The following is a 16,636-nucleotide window of genomic DNA, read 5'->3' on the forward strand; positions in this document are numbered from 1 at the left end:
GTCTTCCCTTAGAGATTCGGTTAGAGGAGAATTTTCTCCACTTCCGAAAGACATTAAAAGCTCATGCCCTTGTCACCTTGAGGTTCGACTACTGCAACACTCTCTACAATGCTCTCTCTCCCGCTGAAAAGTGTTCGGAAACGACAAATTAGGCAGAATGCAGCCACACGAGCAGTCATGGGCCTCCCAAGATATGCCCATGTTTCTTCAGCACTCCGCAGACTGCACTGGCTGCCAATTGGTTTCCGGTCACAATTCAAAATGTTGGTTATGACCTATAAAGCCCTACATGGCATCAGACCAGATTACTTATAGGGCCGCCTTCTGCCGCATGAATCCCACCGTCCGGTTAGGTCCCACAGAATTGGCCTTCTCCAGGTCCCATCAACTAGACAATGTCATTTGGCGGGGCCTAGGTGAAGAGCCTTCTCTGTGTGGGCCTCGGCCCTCTGGAATCAGCTCCCCCCAATGGATTTAGCTGTGTTATTGCTCACTGTTTTGGTCACTGATATGTTGTGAGCCGTCCCGAGTCCACGGAGAGGGGCAGCATACCAGTCCAATCAATCAATCAATCAATCAATCAATCAATCAATAAACAAATAAACAAACAAACAAATAAAAAAGACATTTCTGTTTGATTCAGCAGATTGAAACATCCTTGTTCTGGGGATCAGCAAAAGGAGAAGACATTGGAGAGATTGGGAAGGTTTTTAACAAATTTTGTGGTTTTATTACTTGTGTTTTAGCTAAGTGTGTTTATTGCGTACTGTTTCTTTGTTTATTTATTTATTTATTATTAGAGTTGAAAGGGACCTTGCAGGTCATCTGTCTGTCTTTGCTTACTGCTATGCCCTTTGTTATAAGGGAATTCTAAATAAATGTTTATTATTATTATTGTTGTTGTTGTTGTTGTTGTTGTTAATATTATCTGTAATTAACAGGTAGGGGATTGAGATATAGGAAGCCGTTGACTTTGAACCGTTCATTTACTGCCCATTCAAAGTTAACAACGGAGCATTGAAAAAAGTGACTTTATGATCCGTTTTCAAACTTATAACCATTGCAGCATTTCCAGGGTCACATGATCAAAATTCAGAGGCTTTGGAATTTCCTGGGGTCCCGGGATCCCCCTGTTGCACCTTTCTGACAAGCCAAGTCAATGGGGAAGCCAAATTCACTACTCAAGACCTAAAATGGTCGCCTAATATCAAAAACGCCATCAAAAAAGCACAACAAAGAATGTTCTTTCTGCGCCAGCTCAGGAAGCTCAAACTTCCCAAGGAGCTGCTGATCCAGTCCTAGAGATGAATCATTGAGTCTGTCATCTGCACCTCTATAACTGTCTGGTTTGGTTCTGCAACCCAACAAGACTGACACAGACTTCAGAGAACTGCAGAAAAAACAATTGCTGCCAACCTGCCTACCATTGAGGACCTGTATACTGTACGGGTCAAAAAGAGGGTGGTGAAAATATTAACTGACCCCTCACATCCTGGACATAAACGCCTACCCCCAAAACATCGCTACAGAGCACTGCACACCCAACAACTAGACACAAGAACAGTTTTCCTCAAACGCCATCACTCTGATAAACAAATAATTCCCTCAACACTGTCAAACTATTCACTAAGTCTGCACTATTATTACTGTACTACTATTTTTCCCCATCATTCCTATCACTCATTTCCTCGCATTTAGGACAGTAACTTGTTGCTTGTATCCTTAAGATTTTTTATTAATATTGTTTCCATATTGCTTATTTAACCCCTATGACAATCATTAAGTGTTGTATATCATGATTCTTAACAAATATGTTTTTCTTTTATGTAAACTGAGAGCATCTGCACCAAAGACAAATTCCTTGTGTGTGCAATCACACTTGGCCAGTAAAGAATTCTATTCCATTCTATTCTATTCTTTCTATTCTAGTTATGTTATGAGATTTGGAGGCCATTTATGCTGGCAGAGGCATTGATATAAGCACCCCGTGGGCTACATTCGGTCTTGAGTTTGACACCCCGGCTTTATGCTAAGGTTGTTGCAGAGGCATCCCAATGAGAACACTTCCACTCCTTCTTCAAATGGAACTGGAGACGCATTGGCTACTAGGCCAGAATGGGATGAAAAGGTCTTTGGTAGTGAAGGGAAAGACAATCCTGAGGAGAAAGGATACACACCCTTGTACAGGTACACTATGGCAAAGTACATTCCAGTTGTTCAGTACATCAAGAGACCCCAAAATACTTTAGAAGTCTCAGGCCTCTGAGTAATAAAGTTCTTGCCTAATCACCTGGAGGAAAATAGTTGCTATTTAAAACAAAATGAAGCCAGGACAATCCTTCCTTCCTTCCTTCCTTCCCTCCCTCCCTTTCTCCTTCCTTCTCTCCATTTCTCCTTCCTTCCTTCCTTCCATCCATCCATCCATCCATTTAAATCAATTTAAAGGGTTAAATAAGGTTCAGGAGGCAAGTGTTTTTAATAGGAAAGTGAACACAAGGACAAGGGGGCACAATCTGAGGTTAGTTGGGGGAAAGATCAGAAGCAATGTGAGAAAATATTATTTTACTGAAAGAGTAGTAGATACTTGGAACAAACTTCCAGCAGACGTGGCTGGTAAATCCGCAGTAACTGAATTCAAACATGACTGGGATAAATATATACCCATCCTAAGATAAAATACAGAAAATAGTATATGGGCAGACTAGATGGACCTTGAGATCTTTTTCTGCCGTAAATCTTCTATGTTTCTAATCAATCAAAGTTCTGCAAAAGGAAGAATTCAACGTTTGCCGCAAATCTTTTCAAAAGCCACTCCACATCTCCAAGACACACTAAAAGATCTCAGCACTGTGTTTTTGAGGGGCCGCATGTGTCTTGTTACTACAAGTATTAGGATGCAAATCTCATATCGCACAAGCTTTCGGCTGGCCAATAAACACAAACCTGGCCTGCCATGTCTGCGCATAACAAAAGGCTTGCTGCTAAACTAGCAGGAGCGCTACATAAACAAGGAGCATTCTTGGAGGCTGAGGTCACCGATTTGCTCACTTATATTTCACCCCCGTCTGCAATTTGACAATTTAAGCATGGGAGAGGCAGTCCTGTCCCCCCCCCCCGGCACACCTCGCAGCATGCACATACATGCACACCCTGAAGAATGAAAGTTGTTCTTTGAAAAGGTTTGCAAAAGGAAGCTCTATCCCATGCACAAGACCTCAGTAAAGATTATTTTAATGTTAAGACATTGAAGGATGGGGGGGGGGGAGAATCTCTATTTAAGAATGAAGTAATACACACGTGTGTGAATATGAAAAGAGGTGGTTACATTGATTACATTTTATATCTAATTCCTATCTTTATTATTCATTCTACAAAGTTAGTATTTCGAGCATCTCTTAAAAGGTGCATTGCTTTATTCAACAGCATCAATCACGGCCAATATTAATACCAAGGTCCCATCAAACATTGCATTGGTTCAGCTTCCTGAAAATTTCAACTTTAATTTTTATCATAGTGAGTTTTAGCTCATGCACCTCTGCTGATTGGTTTGAAAAATAGAAACTACTACTACTGCTCTTTCAGTCAAATAATATTTTCTCACGTTGCTTCTGATCCTTCCCCAACTAACCACAGATTGTGCCCCCTTGTTCTTGTGTTCACTTTTGTATTAAAAACACCCCTCCTGAACCTTATATAACCCTTTAACATATTTAAATGTTTTGATCATGTCCCCCCTTTCCCTTCTGTCCTCCAGACTATACAGATTGAGTTCATGAAGTCTTTCCTGATGAGTTTTATGCTTAAGATCTTCCACCATTTTTGTAGCCCGTCTTTGGACCCGTTCAATTTTTTAAAATCTATCTATCTATCTATCTATCTATCTATCTATCTATCTATCTATCTATCTATCTATCTACCTACCTACCTACCCACCCACCCACCCATCTATTTTTCATACAAGTATAGAATTATAGTTTGTATTAACATAACAAAGTATAAAGAGGTGATAAAAAGGATAATAGGACAGAAGGACAGGGACGGTAGGCACAATAGTGTGCTTATGCACACTCCTTACAGACACAGTGTTCCAACTGGGGTTTCACCAGCGCTCTATATATAGCAGGATCACAATCTCCCTCTTCCTGCTTGTTATACCTCTGGTTATGCAGCCAAGCATTCTACCATACTTGCTTTCCCCACTGCCTGATCGCACTGCTCACCCATTCTGAGACTGTCAGAAATCACTACCCCTAAATTCTTCTCTTCTGAAGTTTTTGCTAAAACAGAACTGCCAATACAATACTCAGATTGAGGATTCCTTTTTCCCAAGTGCATTATTTTACATTTGGAAACATTAAACTGCAGTTTCCATTGCTTTGACTACTTATCTAGTAAAGCTGAATCATTTGCCATATTACAGACTCCTCCAGGAATATCAACGCTATTGCACACTTTAGAGTCATCGGCAAATAGGCAAACCTTCCCTACCAAACCTTCCCCTATGTCACTCAGAAACATATTAAAAAGAATAAGACCCAGAACAGACCCTTGTGACACACCGCTTGTAACCAGGCTCTGCTCAGAATACTCGCCATTAACAACAATCCTCCAATATCTACGCTTCAGCCAGCTGCAAATCCACTGAACTATCCAGGGATTAAGTCGAATCTTCACTTCACAATCTTCATTACCGTAACTATGTGAAAATGTATGGGGAATGATCACAGGAATTTCAAACAGGACTAGATTGCTCGGGACACCTACTTGAGGTACGTGTGTGTCTGAACAGCAGAAGTCCCCCTTTAAATAAAATGCGAAGTTATGCTGGGTGGTCCCTGGAACTATTTTTCTGTACCTCTGAATGCCTTTAGCAGGTCTTCCAGTTCTTGAAAGGCAAAAGGAAACCCATTCACCACTACCAGGAATATGACTGCACAAAAAGGGACTCTCTTGCGCATTTTCCAGAAGGAAGGCGGCCTCCAAGGTCTAAACGTTTGCACACACTTTGGTGTGCCCTTTGCAGAGGACTGCCCCCTCCTCCTAATGCAGATTCTAAAATGCCTCTCAGCACAGAGAACAGCGATGGAAGCAGGGGTGGGTTCCTACTGGTACGCTAGGGTGCGCTGTTCCAGTATTATTATTATTATTATTATTATTATTATTATTATTATTATAGCATGCAAGAAGGGACAAGGAAGGAGAGAGGGAGAGAGGAAAGATGGGAACAGAGCAAGGAAGGAAAGGAAGGAAGGGGGAAGGAAAAGGAAGGAAAGGAAGGGGGAAGGAAGGAAGGAAGGAAGGAAGGAAGGACATTATAATGAGATTCGCCATCACTGTCCTAGGCCCCGTTAAGTGACATTGTCTAGTTGACAGGATCCGGAGAAGGTCAACTCTGTGGGGCCTGAGTGCTTGCTGCAGTACATGCGGCAGAAGGTGATGTTGCAAGTAACTTGGCCCAATGCCATGTAGGGCTTTATATGTCATAACCAACATTTTGGATTATGGATCCAGATCCATTCTGTGACATTAAGAATAAAGACAAATCAAACGTGGAGATCACGTGAGGGGCAATGACGGCCTTTTGATGATTCCCAAGGACAATTTTCTTTGGACAGCATCGTATGGAAAACCTTCCATTTATTTCACAGGAGGAATTTGCTGTTTGAGCAGGCTCCATGCCAAGCGACTCTGATCAGCCAGACGGGGCATTTGTGTCCCACATTGGTTTGGTTCCCACAGCTGCTAGAGATTTTTTTTTTTTTTTAGCCTCCAAAGAATGTTAAAAATATAAGTTCTGGGCAGTGGGAAGAAACATGGGGGAAGGAAGAGCATTCTTTCAAAAAGTCGTTTGTATATACATCATTGCAAAAAGAAAAAAAGAATTCTGAATGGAAGGCCAAAGACTCCACAGGACTAAAATGTTCTCTGACCAAGCAATCCACATTTTTCAACCAGAAACCCAAATATATTGATAGAAGAAAATATTTGTAGCTCAGGATGGAAGAACATCTACATGCCATTTAAATCAGGGGTTTCCTCCAACCTTGGCAACTTTAAGACTTGTGGACTTTAATTCCCAGCAGCTGGCTTAAAGTCTTAAAGTAAGGTTCTACATTTAGGCAAGAAAAACAAAATGCACAGGTACAGTATATGTGGTACATTGTTCAACAGTAGTAACTGTGAGAGGGATCTTGGAGTCCTAGTGGACAACCATTTAAATAGGAGCCAGCAGTGTGCAGCAGCTGCCAAAAAAACCAACACAGTTCTAGGCTACATCAACAGAGGGATAGAATCAAGATCATGTGAGGTGTTAATACCACTTTATAAGGCCTTGGTAAGGCCACACCGGGAATACGCCATTCGGTTTGGTTGCCACAATGCAAAAAGGATATTGAGACTCTAGAAAAAATGTTGAGAAGAGCGACAAAGATGATTAGGGGACTGGAGACTAAAACACATGAAGAATGGTTGCAGGAACTGGGCATGGCTAGTTTGATGAAGAGAAGGACCAGGGGGGACATGATAGCAGTTTTCCAATGTCTCAGGGGTTGCCAAAAAGAAGGAGTCAACCTATTCTCTAAAGCACCAGAGGGTAGAAAAAGAAGCAATGGGTGAAAACTAAAACAAGGAGAAAAGCAACTTAGAACTAATGAGAAATTTCCTGACAATTAGAACAAAATCAGTGGAACAGCTTGCCTCCAGAAGTTGTGAATGCTCCAACACTGGAAGTTTTTAAGAAGATGTTGGATAACCATCTGTCTGAAGTAGTGTAGTGAAGTCCTGCCTAGGCAGGGGGTTGGACTAGAAGACCTCCAACGTCCCTTCCATTGTTGTTATTGTTAGTTGCAAAGTTGGAAACCTCTGATTTAAAGGACACAGTCAAAAGGTGAAAAATAAAAATAAAATACAAATAATTAATTATAAGGACATAGTCAATAAGTGAAAAATAAAATACAAACAATTATAATTGTTCATTTAAATTATATTAATTTTAAAATATATGAGCAGTCTTTTATTGTACGTTTTCGGTTTTGCCAATCACGGTGAAGAAAAATCAGGTATGTAGGATGTCCAAAGCCTCATCAGCAACGCCCGAGATTTCATCCACCTCTCTTGCCCCGCTGGGCTGCACGAAGTGGATAGGTGAGCAGGAGAGCAAGGCCCAATTTCTTAAAGGCTGCTCCCATCCCCAACAGCTGGAAGCCTCCAATGATGCAGCCTTCCATCCATGACCCCAGCAGGCAGGCTGTCCCCACCTCTTGAAACAGCTTTGGAAATTCCCTCCGCATTTGGGATCTCTCTATTCTTTGTCTGACTTTGATGATGTTATGGGAAATGCCCCCTTCTGCACTGTGACAGTGTTCAAAGATGGAAAACTGCTATCATGTCTCCTCTCGGTCTTCTTTTTTTTCTTTTAAATTTTTTTTAAAATTAGATTTCTATGCCACCCTTCTCGAGGCGACTCAGGGCAGCGTACAACATCATAAATGCAATAATATATCTAAAGAAATCTAAATTCGGAGAAGGGCGGCATACAAGTCTAATAAATAAATAAATAAATAAATAAATAAATAAATAAATAAATAACTTTTAAAAGAATTGTACAAAATTACTAAAAATGTTAGAAAACACATTCATCCATTTCAATCATACATAGTATTGGCTGGAGACAATCTCATGACTCATGGCTCCCGTACCCGCTGGCAGAGGTGGATCTTCAGAGCTTTATGAAAGACCAGGAGGGAGGGGGAAATATGTATCTCTGGAGGGAGTTCGTTCCAGAGGGCTGGAGCCACCACAGAGAAGGCCCTTCTCCTCAGCCCCACCAGACAACATTGTCTGGCTGACGGGACCTGGAGAAGGCCGACTCTGTGGGACCTAACCGGCCACTGGGATGCATGAGGCAGAAGAAAGTCACGAAGGTAGTCTGGTCCTAAGCCATGTAGGGCTTTATGGATCATAACTAGCACTTTGAATTGCGCCCAGAGACCAATTGGCAGCCAGTGCAGCTCACAGAGTGATGATGAAATGGGGGCAGATCTTGGGAGCCTCATTACAGCTCGCGTGGCTGCATTTTGCACAATTTGTAGTCTCCGAACACTCTTCAAAGGCAGCCCCATGTAGAGAGCATTGCAGTAATTGAACCTCGAGGTGGTAAGGGCATGAGTGACTGTGAGAAGTGACTCCCTGTCCAGATAGGTCTGCAACTGGAGCACAAGGCGTGCAAACACCCCCCTCGCCACAGTCTTTAGGGCAAACATCAGATGTTCCTTTAATTTGTCGCTCTCCTCTGCACTCTCTCCAGTTCAAACCAATGAGGGAGTCAGCAGGGAAGGTTGCAGGTTGCATCTGCGAGTTGCTCCTTCCATTTTCCACCCCCAAGGAGTCCTACTACTGATTCTGTAGTTCTGAAGTAATCCCAGATTCTGTAGCATGTCCTGTTCATCTGTAGCACAGTGTTCCCTTGCACACAAATCATTACTGGACCTCCTTATCACCTGACTGAGGTTTCCACTGGGTCACACCCACAACCTCCCCCCCCCCCGTGTACCTGCCATGCACACTGCCCCATAACCTCCACCTGCCTCTTCACTCACATGGGCCAGGAGTTTCAACCACAACCAGGTCATTAAGCAATGCAGCCATGTCACACTTTACAGTCATACTGCCTAGCTATGGAAATTGTGATCCCTCAAAGCCAAAGCAACAGCAATAGCGCTTAGACTTATATACCGCTTCATAGTGCTTTTCAGCCCTCTCCAAGCAGTTTACAGAGTCAGCGTCTTGCTCCCGACAATCTGGGTCCTCATTTGACCCACCTCGGAGGGACGGAAGGCTGAGTCAACCTGGAGCCTGGTGAGATTCGAACTGCCAAATTGCAGGCAGCCAACAGTCAGCAGAAGTAGCCTGCAGTACTGCACTCTAACCACTGTGCCTCCATGGCTCTATCATTGTTTGCTTGCCATATTATTTTTTCAATAACCCCAAAAGTCAGCTTAGGCTAGGAGACAGTGGTTTTCCCAAGGTTACCCATATTTGATCTCAGATGTTTCCAGTTCTAGACCAAAACTTTAATAACATTAGATCCGAAGAAGGGAGTAAACAGATGTTTCCAATGTGCTTTCTGCCAAATGTTTACTGATAGGATTTCTTTTTCCTCCAAGGAAAACATGTACCATTCTTAGCACTTTCTTATTCTGTTTCAGAAGTATTAGGCCTTTGTTGCAGAGTTTGTTGCAACTGTTTTGCAATCATTATGTGTCGATTTTAAAATACTACTTTACTTGAAATGTACACTGCTCAAAAAAAATAAAGGGAACACTTAAAGAACACAATATAACTCCAAGTAAATCAAACTTCTGTGAAATCAAACTGTCCACTTAGGAAGCAACACTGATTGACAATCAATTTCACATCCTGTTGTGCCCATTCAACTCTGCACAGCACAAAGTATTCAATGAGAATATTTCATGCATTCAGATCTAGGATGTGTTATTTGAATGTCCCCTTTTTTTGAGCAGTATATTTTTAATCCAATGGGACATTCTGATGTCTTACAATCTGTCACAATCAGGAGATTAGAAATCACGCAACAAACCTGCTCCAGAGGCTTCCAGGCAAACGGATCAGCTGAGAGAAGCTAGTCCATCTGGAGGCCTCTTCCTTCTGACTCTCTGTGACAGTCACTATACAAGGGAGTCCTCGGCTTACAACGGTTCACGTACGACCGTTCAAAATTACAACAGCCCTGAAAAAAGGCGACGTGACCAATATTTCACACTTATGACTACTGCAGCATCCCCATGTTCACGGGATCAAACTTCGCATCCTTGAGTCCTGGGTCAGGTGATCTCGTTTCATGACCTTTTGGGAAGCAAAGTCAATGAGGAATCCAGCTTCACTTAACAACCTTGTTACTAACTTAACAAAGGCAACGATTCACTTAACCACCGGGGCAAAACTCACTTCAGAAATGTCTCATTCAGCGACATAGACCGTGGTCATAAATCGAGGACTACCTGTACAGTAATAGGGCCCCATTGTTCCTAAGCAGCACTCTCCAATTCCACCAGTACAAAAAGCCTCTGAGAAAAATCTCCAGGGGAGGAAAAAATGTGGGGAGGACTCTGCCCTACAGATACTTTCCCTCCGTCAATATTCTTGAAAGCTCTCTCGGGTGGTTCTCTGGAAGCTCCATAATTCACCCCTGAGAAGGACTGAAACTCTTGCATAAATCCCTGTTTTATATCATGTTAAGCAGAGCCCAATCCTAACCGACACTGCAATGCCAAGATAACTAAACATGTATTATGATTATGATTTGTTTTTTGTTGTTGTTATTATTATTATTATTGTTGTTGTTGTTGTTGTTGGTATTCACGAGTTGTTGTTATTATTCACTGCTGGCACGCAAGCCATTGCCCTAGCTTAGCTCCAAAGTGCATGTGTGTGCCGACCAGCTGATTTTTGGCTCACACAGAGGCTCTGGGAGGGTGTTTTTGGCTTCCAGAGAGCCTCCGGGGGGATGGGGAGGGCATTTTTACCCTCCTGCGGTTTCAGAGAAGCCTTTGGAGCCTGGGGAGGGAGAAACAGGAGCTTACTGGGCCCACCAGAAGTTGGAAAACGGGCCATTTCTGACCCCCAGAGCTCCTCCAGGGGGTGGGGGGGAACTGTTTTCGCCCTCCCTAGGCATTGAATTATGGGTGTGGGCACTCGCACATGCATGATAGTGAACCTACACACTCATTCGGAATCCGAGGGGGAAAAGGTTCGCCATCACTGGTGTAAGCTCGCTTCCTTAGTACAAAATGCGAAATATTGTGACACATATTTTGCCAATATGTCTTTCCACGGTCACGCTATCGTTTCTTTCCATTTCTGGCCAAATCTCAACTTCTGCACCCCGCTCCCATTTGCACACCTTCTTAAACGGCCTCACCCTTCATTCATTCTCAGGATGGACTTTCTGCACGAATCAAGACTCACAGGGAACAATCAGTGCCAGCAGGGTTCAGTCTGAATTGGGGCACGAGACGTAAGGATTACAGTACAGGCGTTGTCCGAGTGGAATGTGGAACTTACCACAAGAGCAGCATGTAAAGCAGTTGGTATGGTAAAGGTTCCCCATGGCCTGGCAAGCTTGGCTGGCCCCATATACCCCCTTTCCACACTTGATACAAATACCTTTGGAGACAAAAAAAAAAGAACAGAAGGCACGTTAGACCTTGTTAATGCTCTGCAGAATCCACCAGAAATCTGCAGGTCTCTTATTTATAGGAAAAACATGACATTCCAACCAAAGCGCCGAGGGGTGCAAATGCCTCTAAGGCCCTGTGGTGCACTTCTAATTTCTCCGCCCTTTTCCTCTTTCCCATCCTTTCCTTTCAATCTTTTTCCCTGCTCTGCCAGAGGGAGTGATGTGGGTATGAACACGATCCTACTTACGTGCTTCTGTGCATGAGTGACGGTGGCTGTTAAACTCAAATGGGAATCGGTGATTGTTGCCAAGCTTATTTCGGAGGCAAGTAATTTTCTTGCCAGCTATTGCTTTTTTTTTCTTTTCTTGGCATTGGGGGGGACAAGTGGCTTCATATGGGAACTCCACATTGCCTTTTCACTGGAGTTGGCTGCCCTAAGTTCACAAGGGAACTGGACAAAAATTCCTTCTGATTAGCTTTTTTCTATTTACTTTTTATCTATCTATCTATCTATCTATCTATCTATCTATCTATCTATCTATCTATCTATCTATCTATCATTAATTGGATTTATATGCCGCCTCTCTCTGAGGACTTTTCCTTTGGGGGGGCACCTTAAATTTGGGGTTCCCTCCTTTTAGATACAGTATTGGTTCTTCATATCTGCTCAAAACAGAATTTGCAGATTAATGACACCAAGGGGGATACCAAGAGATTTGTAAGAACTCCTATGGTTTGTTGGGCTATCTTGACTGATCTCAAAAGCTCGGTAGGACCACATCTAGTTAGAATATGGATAGGAGGCCACCAGGAAATCTTATAGCTGTAAACTATTGAAAAATCAGAAGATGGTGCTACATTATGCTGAGTCTTCGGAGAAAGGTGGCATACAAGTCTAATAAATAATATTAATAATTATTATTATTTATGGATTTATTTCATCTGTCTGGAAACAGGCGAGATCTAAGTTCTGGTAACAGCAGAGGTAGAAAGGACAATCCTAATATAGTTTCTTGCCACACATACTTTAGAATGTAACCCCTCATATTGCAAAACGGATTAGAAATAAAATCCTTTTAGAATCAACAAATTTAAAGGGCTCAAAACAAGATCCATTGGACGTTCTTTGGCAAATGACTCCCTGACCTTTCTGAAGACCTCTGGCAAAGGAGAACTCACATCATCACATGGCAGCACAAAACAGTAAATCAAATGGATGAAAACATTGGTATTAAATTACCCAGTTTTAACAATTCAGAAGGAATGGGAAGTTTTTAAAATTCTGCTCAAACAACTTCTCAAAATGAAAATACCATTTTTGATTTATAGGAAATCACCAAGGAAATATTACCGTGTTTGGACTGGGGCTCAGTCCTACAAAGTAAGCACTGTTCCTCCTGTTTCAGGGTAACCAGCTGGTTTGCACTGGTTTGCACGAACCAATGGCGGAAATTTGGCCAAGGTCACTGAACCGGTAGCAATGGCCAGCTGGCCATGCCCCCGAACCAGTGCCCCGGTCACCCCTTGCTTGCCCATCCCACCTGGTCGCCACTCAGCCAGCCCACCTGCCTGATACTCACTCGCCCCACCCACAGCTCACTCACTTGCTCATCCTGCCCATCTGAACCTATATAGGCCTTTGCGTCACCACATGCACAGGCCAGCTGTGTGTCTTACCAGCCTCCTCCGTGCCTCGCCCGCTCAGCTCAGAGATAAGCCAGCATGCCATCCATTCGCCCTGGGTCAAGAGCCAGGGGGGCCCTTGGCCGTGCCATTCCCCGAGGCCCCGGTGCCACCACCTGCCTCGGCTGGGTCAGGGAATGTGCCATTCACCTGCTCCGGCCTTGCCCCAAAGCCCCCGCTCACTTGCCACCCTGCCCTCCCTTCACCAGTTGCCCCCGTTTCCCCTCCTTTAGTGGCTCCGGCCCTAACCCCGCTTCCTCCCCTCCCCATCGCCTCTTTCTTTGAGCTGCTTACCCTCCGCGGAGCTGGTCCAGAGTCCGGAAGGCAAGCGGACTGGAGTTTTCGGTGGCCACCAGCGAGCCATGGCTGCCTGAAAGCGGCTGGCAAAGGAAGTTGTGGAAAAAGCTGCCGCCATTGCCGCTTGGACTTGCAAGGCAATGGGATGTGCATGCATGAAGAACATTACGGTGAAGGCAGCAGCTTTTCTCACAACCTCCTGGACAACTTGCCTTTCAGACTCTGTACTAGCCGCTGCGGAAGGTAAGCAGCTCGAACAAAAAGGTCATTGTGGGAGAAGCGAGGCTAGGGTTGGAGCCGCTAAAGGAGAAACGGGAGCAACTGGCGAAGGGAGGGCGGGTGTGGAGAGATGAAAATTCCAAATTTCCCCTACCTTTTTCTGTGGGTGTTGCTGAGTGGGAGGTCATGTGACTGAGTGGGTATGAGTGACATCATGTTGGCCATGCCCACTACCCCCACCTACCTACACCCACCAGACCAGTAGTGATTATATATATACAGTGTTCCCTCGATTTTCGCGGGGGATGTGTTCCGAGACCGCCCGCGAAAGTTGAATTTCCGTGAAGTAGAGATGCGGAAGTAAATACACCATTTTTGGCTATGGACAGTATCACAAGCCTTCCCTTCACACTTTAAACCCCTAAATTGCAATTTTCCATTCCCTTAGCAACCATTTACTCAACATTATTACTAGTACTCACCATTGAATAAGACACTTAGTGATCCTGATATTTATAAACATAATTATTTGTTAACAATAATTATTTTTTTTGTTATTTATTTGCAAAAATTATTAGTTTGGCGATAATGTATGACATCATCGGGCGGGGAAAACCGTGGTATAGAAAAAAAACCGTGATGTATTTTTTAATTAATATTTTTTGAAAAACCGTGGTATAGGCTATCCGCGAAGTTCGAACCCGCGAAAATCGAGGGAACACTGTATATGCCCTTATCACCTCAAGGTTTGACTACTGCAATGCTCTCTACATGGGGCTACCTTTGAAGTGTTTGGAAACTTCAAATCATGCAAAATGCAGCCGTGAGAGCGGTCATGGGCCTCCCTCGACATGCCCATGTCTCTCCAACACATCACAGACTGCATTGTTTGCCGATTGGTTTCCGGACACGATTCAAAGTGTTGGTAACAGGGCATCGGATCACATTACCTACGGGACCACCTTCTGCCACATGAATCCAAGCTACCGATTAGGTCCCACACGGTTGGCTTTCTCCAGGTCCCATCAACCAGAAAATGTCACTTGGAGGGGCCAAGGGGAAGAGCCTTCTCTGTGGGGGGGCCGGTCCTCTGGAATCAGTTCCCCCCAGAGATTCGCACTGCCCCCACCCTCCTCGCCTTCCACAAGAGTCTTAAGACTCACTTATCTCACCATGCTTGGGGCAATTAGGTCTTGGTCCCCTGGCCAATGAATGTGATGTATGGTTGAGATCTGAATGTATATGATTGTTTTTTAAAATATTGGGATTTTAGGTTTGTAGTTTTAATTAAATTAGATTTTTCTTTTTATTTTCCTGTTTATATTACATGCTGTAAGCCGCCCTGAGTCCTTGGAGTGGGGCAGCATACAAATCAAATCAAATCAAAATAAATAAATAAATACAAAATATAACCCTTGTCCCTTGAACTAGGGTCTTGATAATGCTAACAATTCTTCTAGGGGCTTTGGGCAGCTTTTCGCTCCTCTGAGCACAACACTGACAAACTGACTTTGTTAACTTTTCAGAACAAGAGAAATGGTTTCCCTGAGTTTCAGCCCAAACATCCTTACTGAAACATCTTGTTTTCTACAAACTCATTCATAAAACATGGCCAGCTCTTACACACACACCGCCCCCCCCCCCCCCAAATATCAATTCATGCATAATCCTCTCCTGGGAAACAGCGAGAGCCTCTTTTATCTGCCTCCTCAACCTTTCGATTATTAGCAAGTTCCTGATGGCTGCGATACATTTGATTAAAAAATGGAATCACCGAATGACTGACAGGTTTAAAAAAGTGTTTTCTAGAACATTCAGCATGTAAAGTCATCAATACACGGTAACTGAAATTATTCCTGATGTAGTTTATGCAAAATATGTATGCCTTAGACCAGTGTTTCCCAACCTTGGCAACTTGAAGAAATTTGGACTTCAACTCCCAGAATTCCCCAGCCAGCGAAGTCCAAATATCTTCAAGGTGTCAAGGTTGGGAAACACTGCTTTAGACGAAGAGATGCACATCGCATCATGAGTGCACAAAAGCTAAGACAAGGTTTTGCAACTGTTGACATTCCATTGTCAATTGCATGAAGATGTCCAGTTTTCATTTATACATAAATATAATATATAAATATAATATAAATACATTTAGCTACCCACAGCCATTTTCTTGTATGAGATAGGCAGCACATAAATATGTAGACTGGTATCATGCTTTCCACATGTAAAGCACTAAAAATACTACTAATGCAAAATTTAAAGAATGAAAACCATGATCAAAACATCCACAAGAAATTATCTAATAAAAAGCAAGTGAAGACAAAACTTTCAAGTTAAATGGATGCTGCTTGAGAACACTTTCCTAAGAGTAAGGAATAAAGTGAGATGAGCAAGATCATCAGACGGGGGCCAATAAATGGCTGTGTGTCAGTGCGTGATTTCTCTACCTGCCCAGGTACAATAGCAGAATTGCGCTGGACTCCGCTAGCACTCAGAACCATTGGGGCGAACACACGTCACTGTCCCACCTTAGCAGCCCACCTCTGGTTCTGCCCCAATTGAGAATGAGTGAATTTAACATGAAGTTAGTGAGCAATCCATGTTTCCTGGATCAATATAGAGTGGTACCTCTACTTAAGAACATCTCTACTTAAGAACTTTTCTAGATAAGAACCGGGTGCTCAAGATTTTTTCCCCTTTACTTAAGAACCATTTTCTACTTAAGAACCTGAGCCCGGAAAAATTTCCCAGGAAATTTGAGAGCGGCACGAAGGCCTGGACAGTTTTCCTGCCATTCCCCCTTTAACCCCAGCCACCTCGGGCTTTTCTGGGCTGCCAGAGAAGCCTTTTGGTGGTGCTTAAGGAGGCTTTGGCAGCCCAGAGTGAATGAAGCATTTTCCTTTCTCTAGGCGCTTGGAGAGGGAATAAATCACTTTGCTGTGGTGACTCCCTCTGTGCTGCCTCCCATATACACAGCACGAGGTTGCCTCCCAGAGCGTCTGGGCGTGGAAAGGCAAAGGGGGCGTTCACCTGACCTCCTTCCTTCGGCAGTGACTGTCCTCCTCCTCTTCCTCCTCCTGCTCCTCCCCAAATTCCGAGCTTTTATTTCTTTCCTAATGGGTTTGCATGCATTATTTGCTTTTACATTGATTCCTATGGGAAAAATTGCTTCTACTTAAGAACGTTTCTACTTAAGAACCTGGTCACAGAACGAATTAAGTTCTTAAGAAGAGGTACCA

The 16,636-nt window shown here is 43.5% G+C and overlaps 1 protein-coding gene across 4 annotated transcripts in view; it reads right to left on the reverse strand.

Moving 5' to 3' along the window:
• The window catches only part of WTIP (WT1 interacting protein), an 83,561-nt gene that overhangs the window by 45,340 nt on the left and 21,585 nt on the right, over positions 1–16,636 (reverse strand). For 3 of the 4 annotated variants that reach the window (XM_070760658.1, XM_070760662.1, XM_070760661.1), the window contains exon 2: positions 11,083–11,184. The exons of the other annotated variant lie outside the window; for it this stretch is intronic. In XM_070760658.1, coding sequence (XP_070616759.1) covers positions 11,083–11,184 — 102 coding nt within the window. The remainder of the gene's footprint in view (positions 1–11,082; positions 11,185–16,636) is intronic. 4 annotated transcript variants of the gene reach the window in all.

The sequence above is a fragment of the Erythrolamprus reginae genome, chromosome 9 (assembly GCF_031021105.1).
Source record: "Erythrolamprus reginae isolate rEryReg1 chromosome 9, rEryReg1.hap1, whole genome shotgun sequence".
NCBI lineage: Eukaryota > Metazoa > Chordata > Lepidosauria > Squamata > Dipsadidae > Erythrolamprus > Erythrolamprus reginae.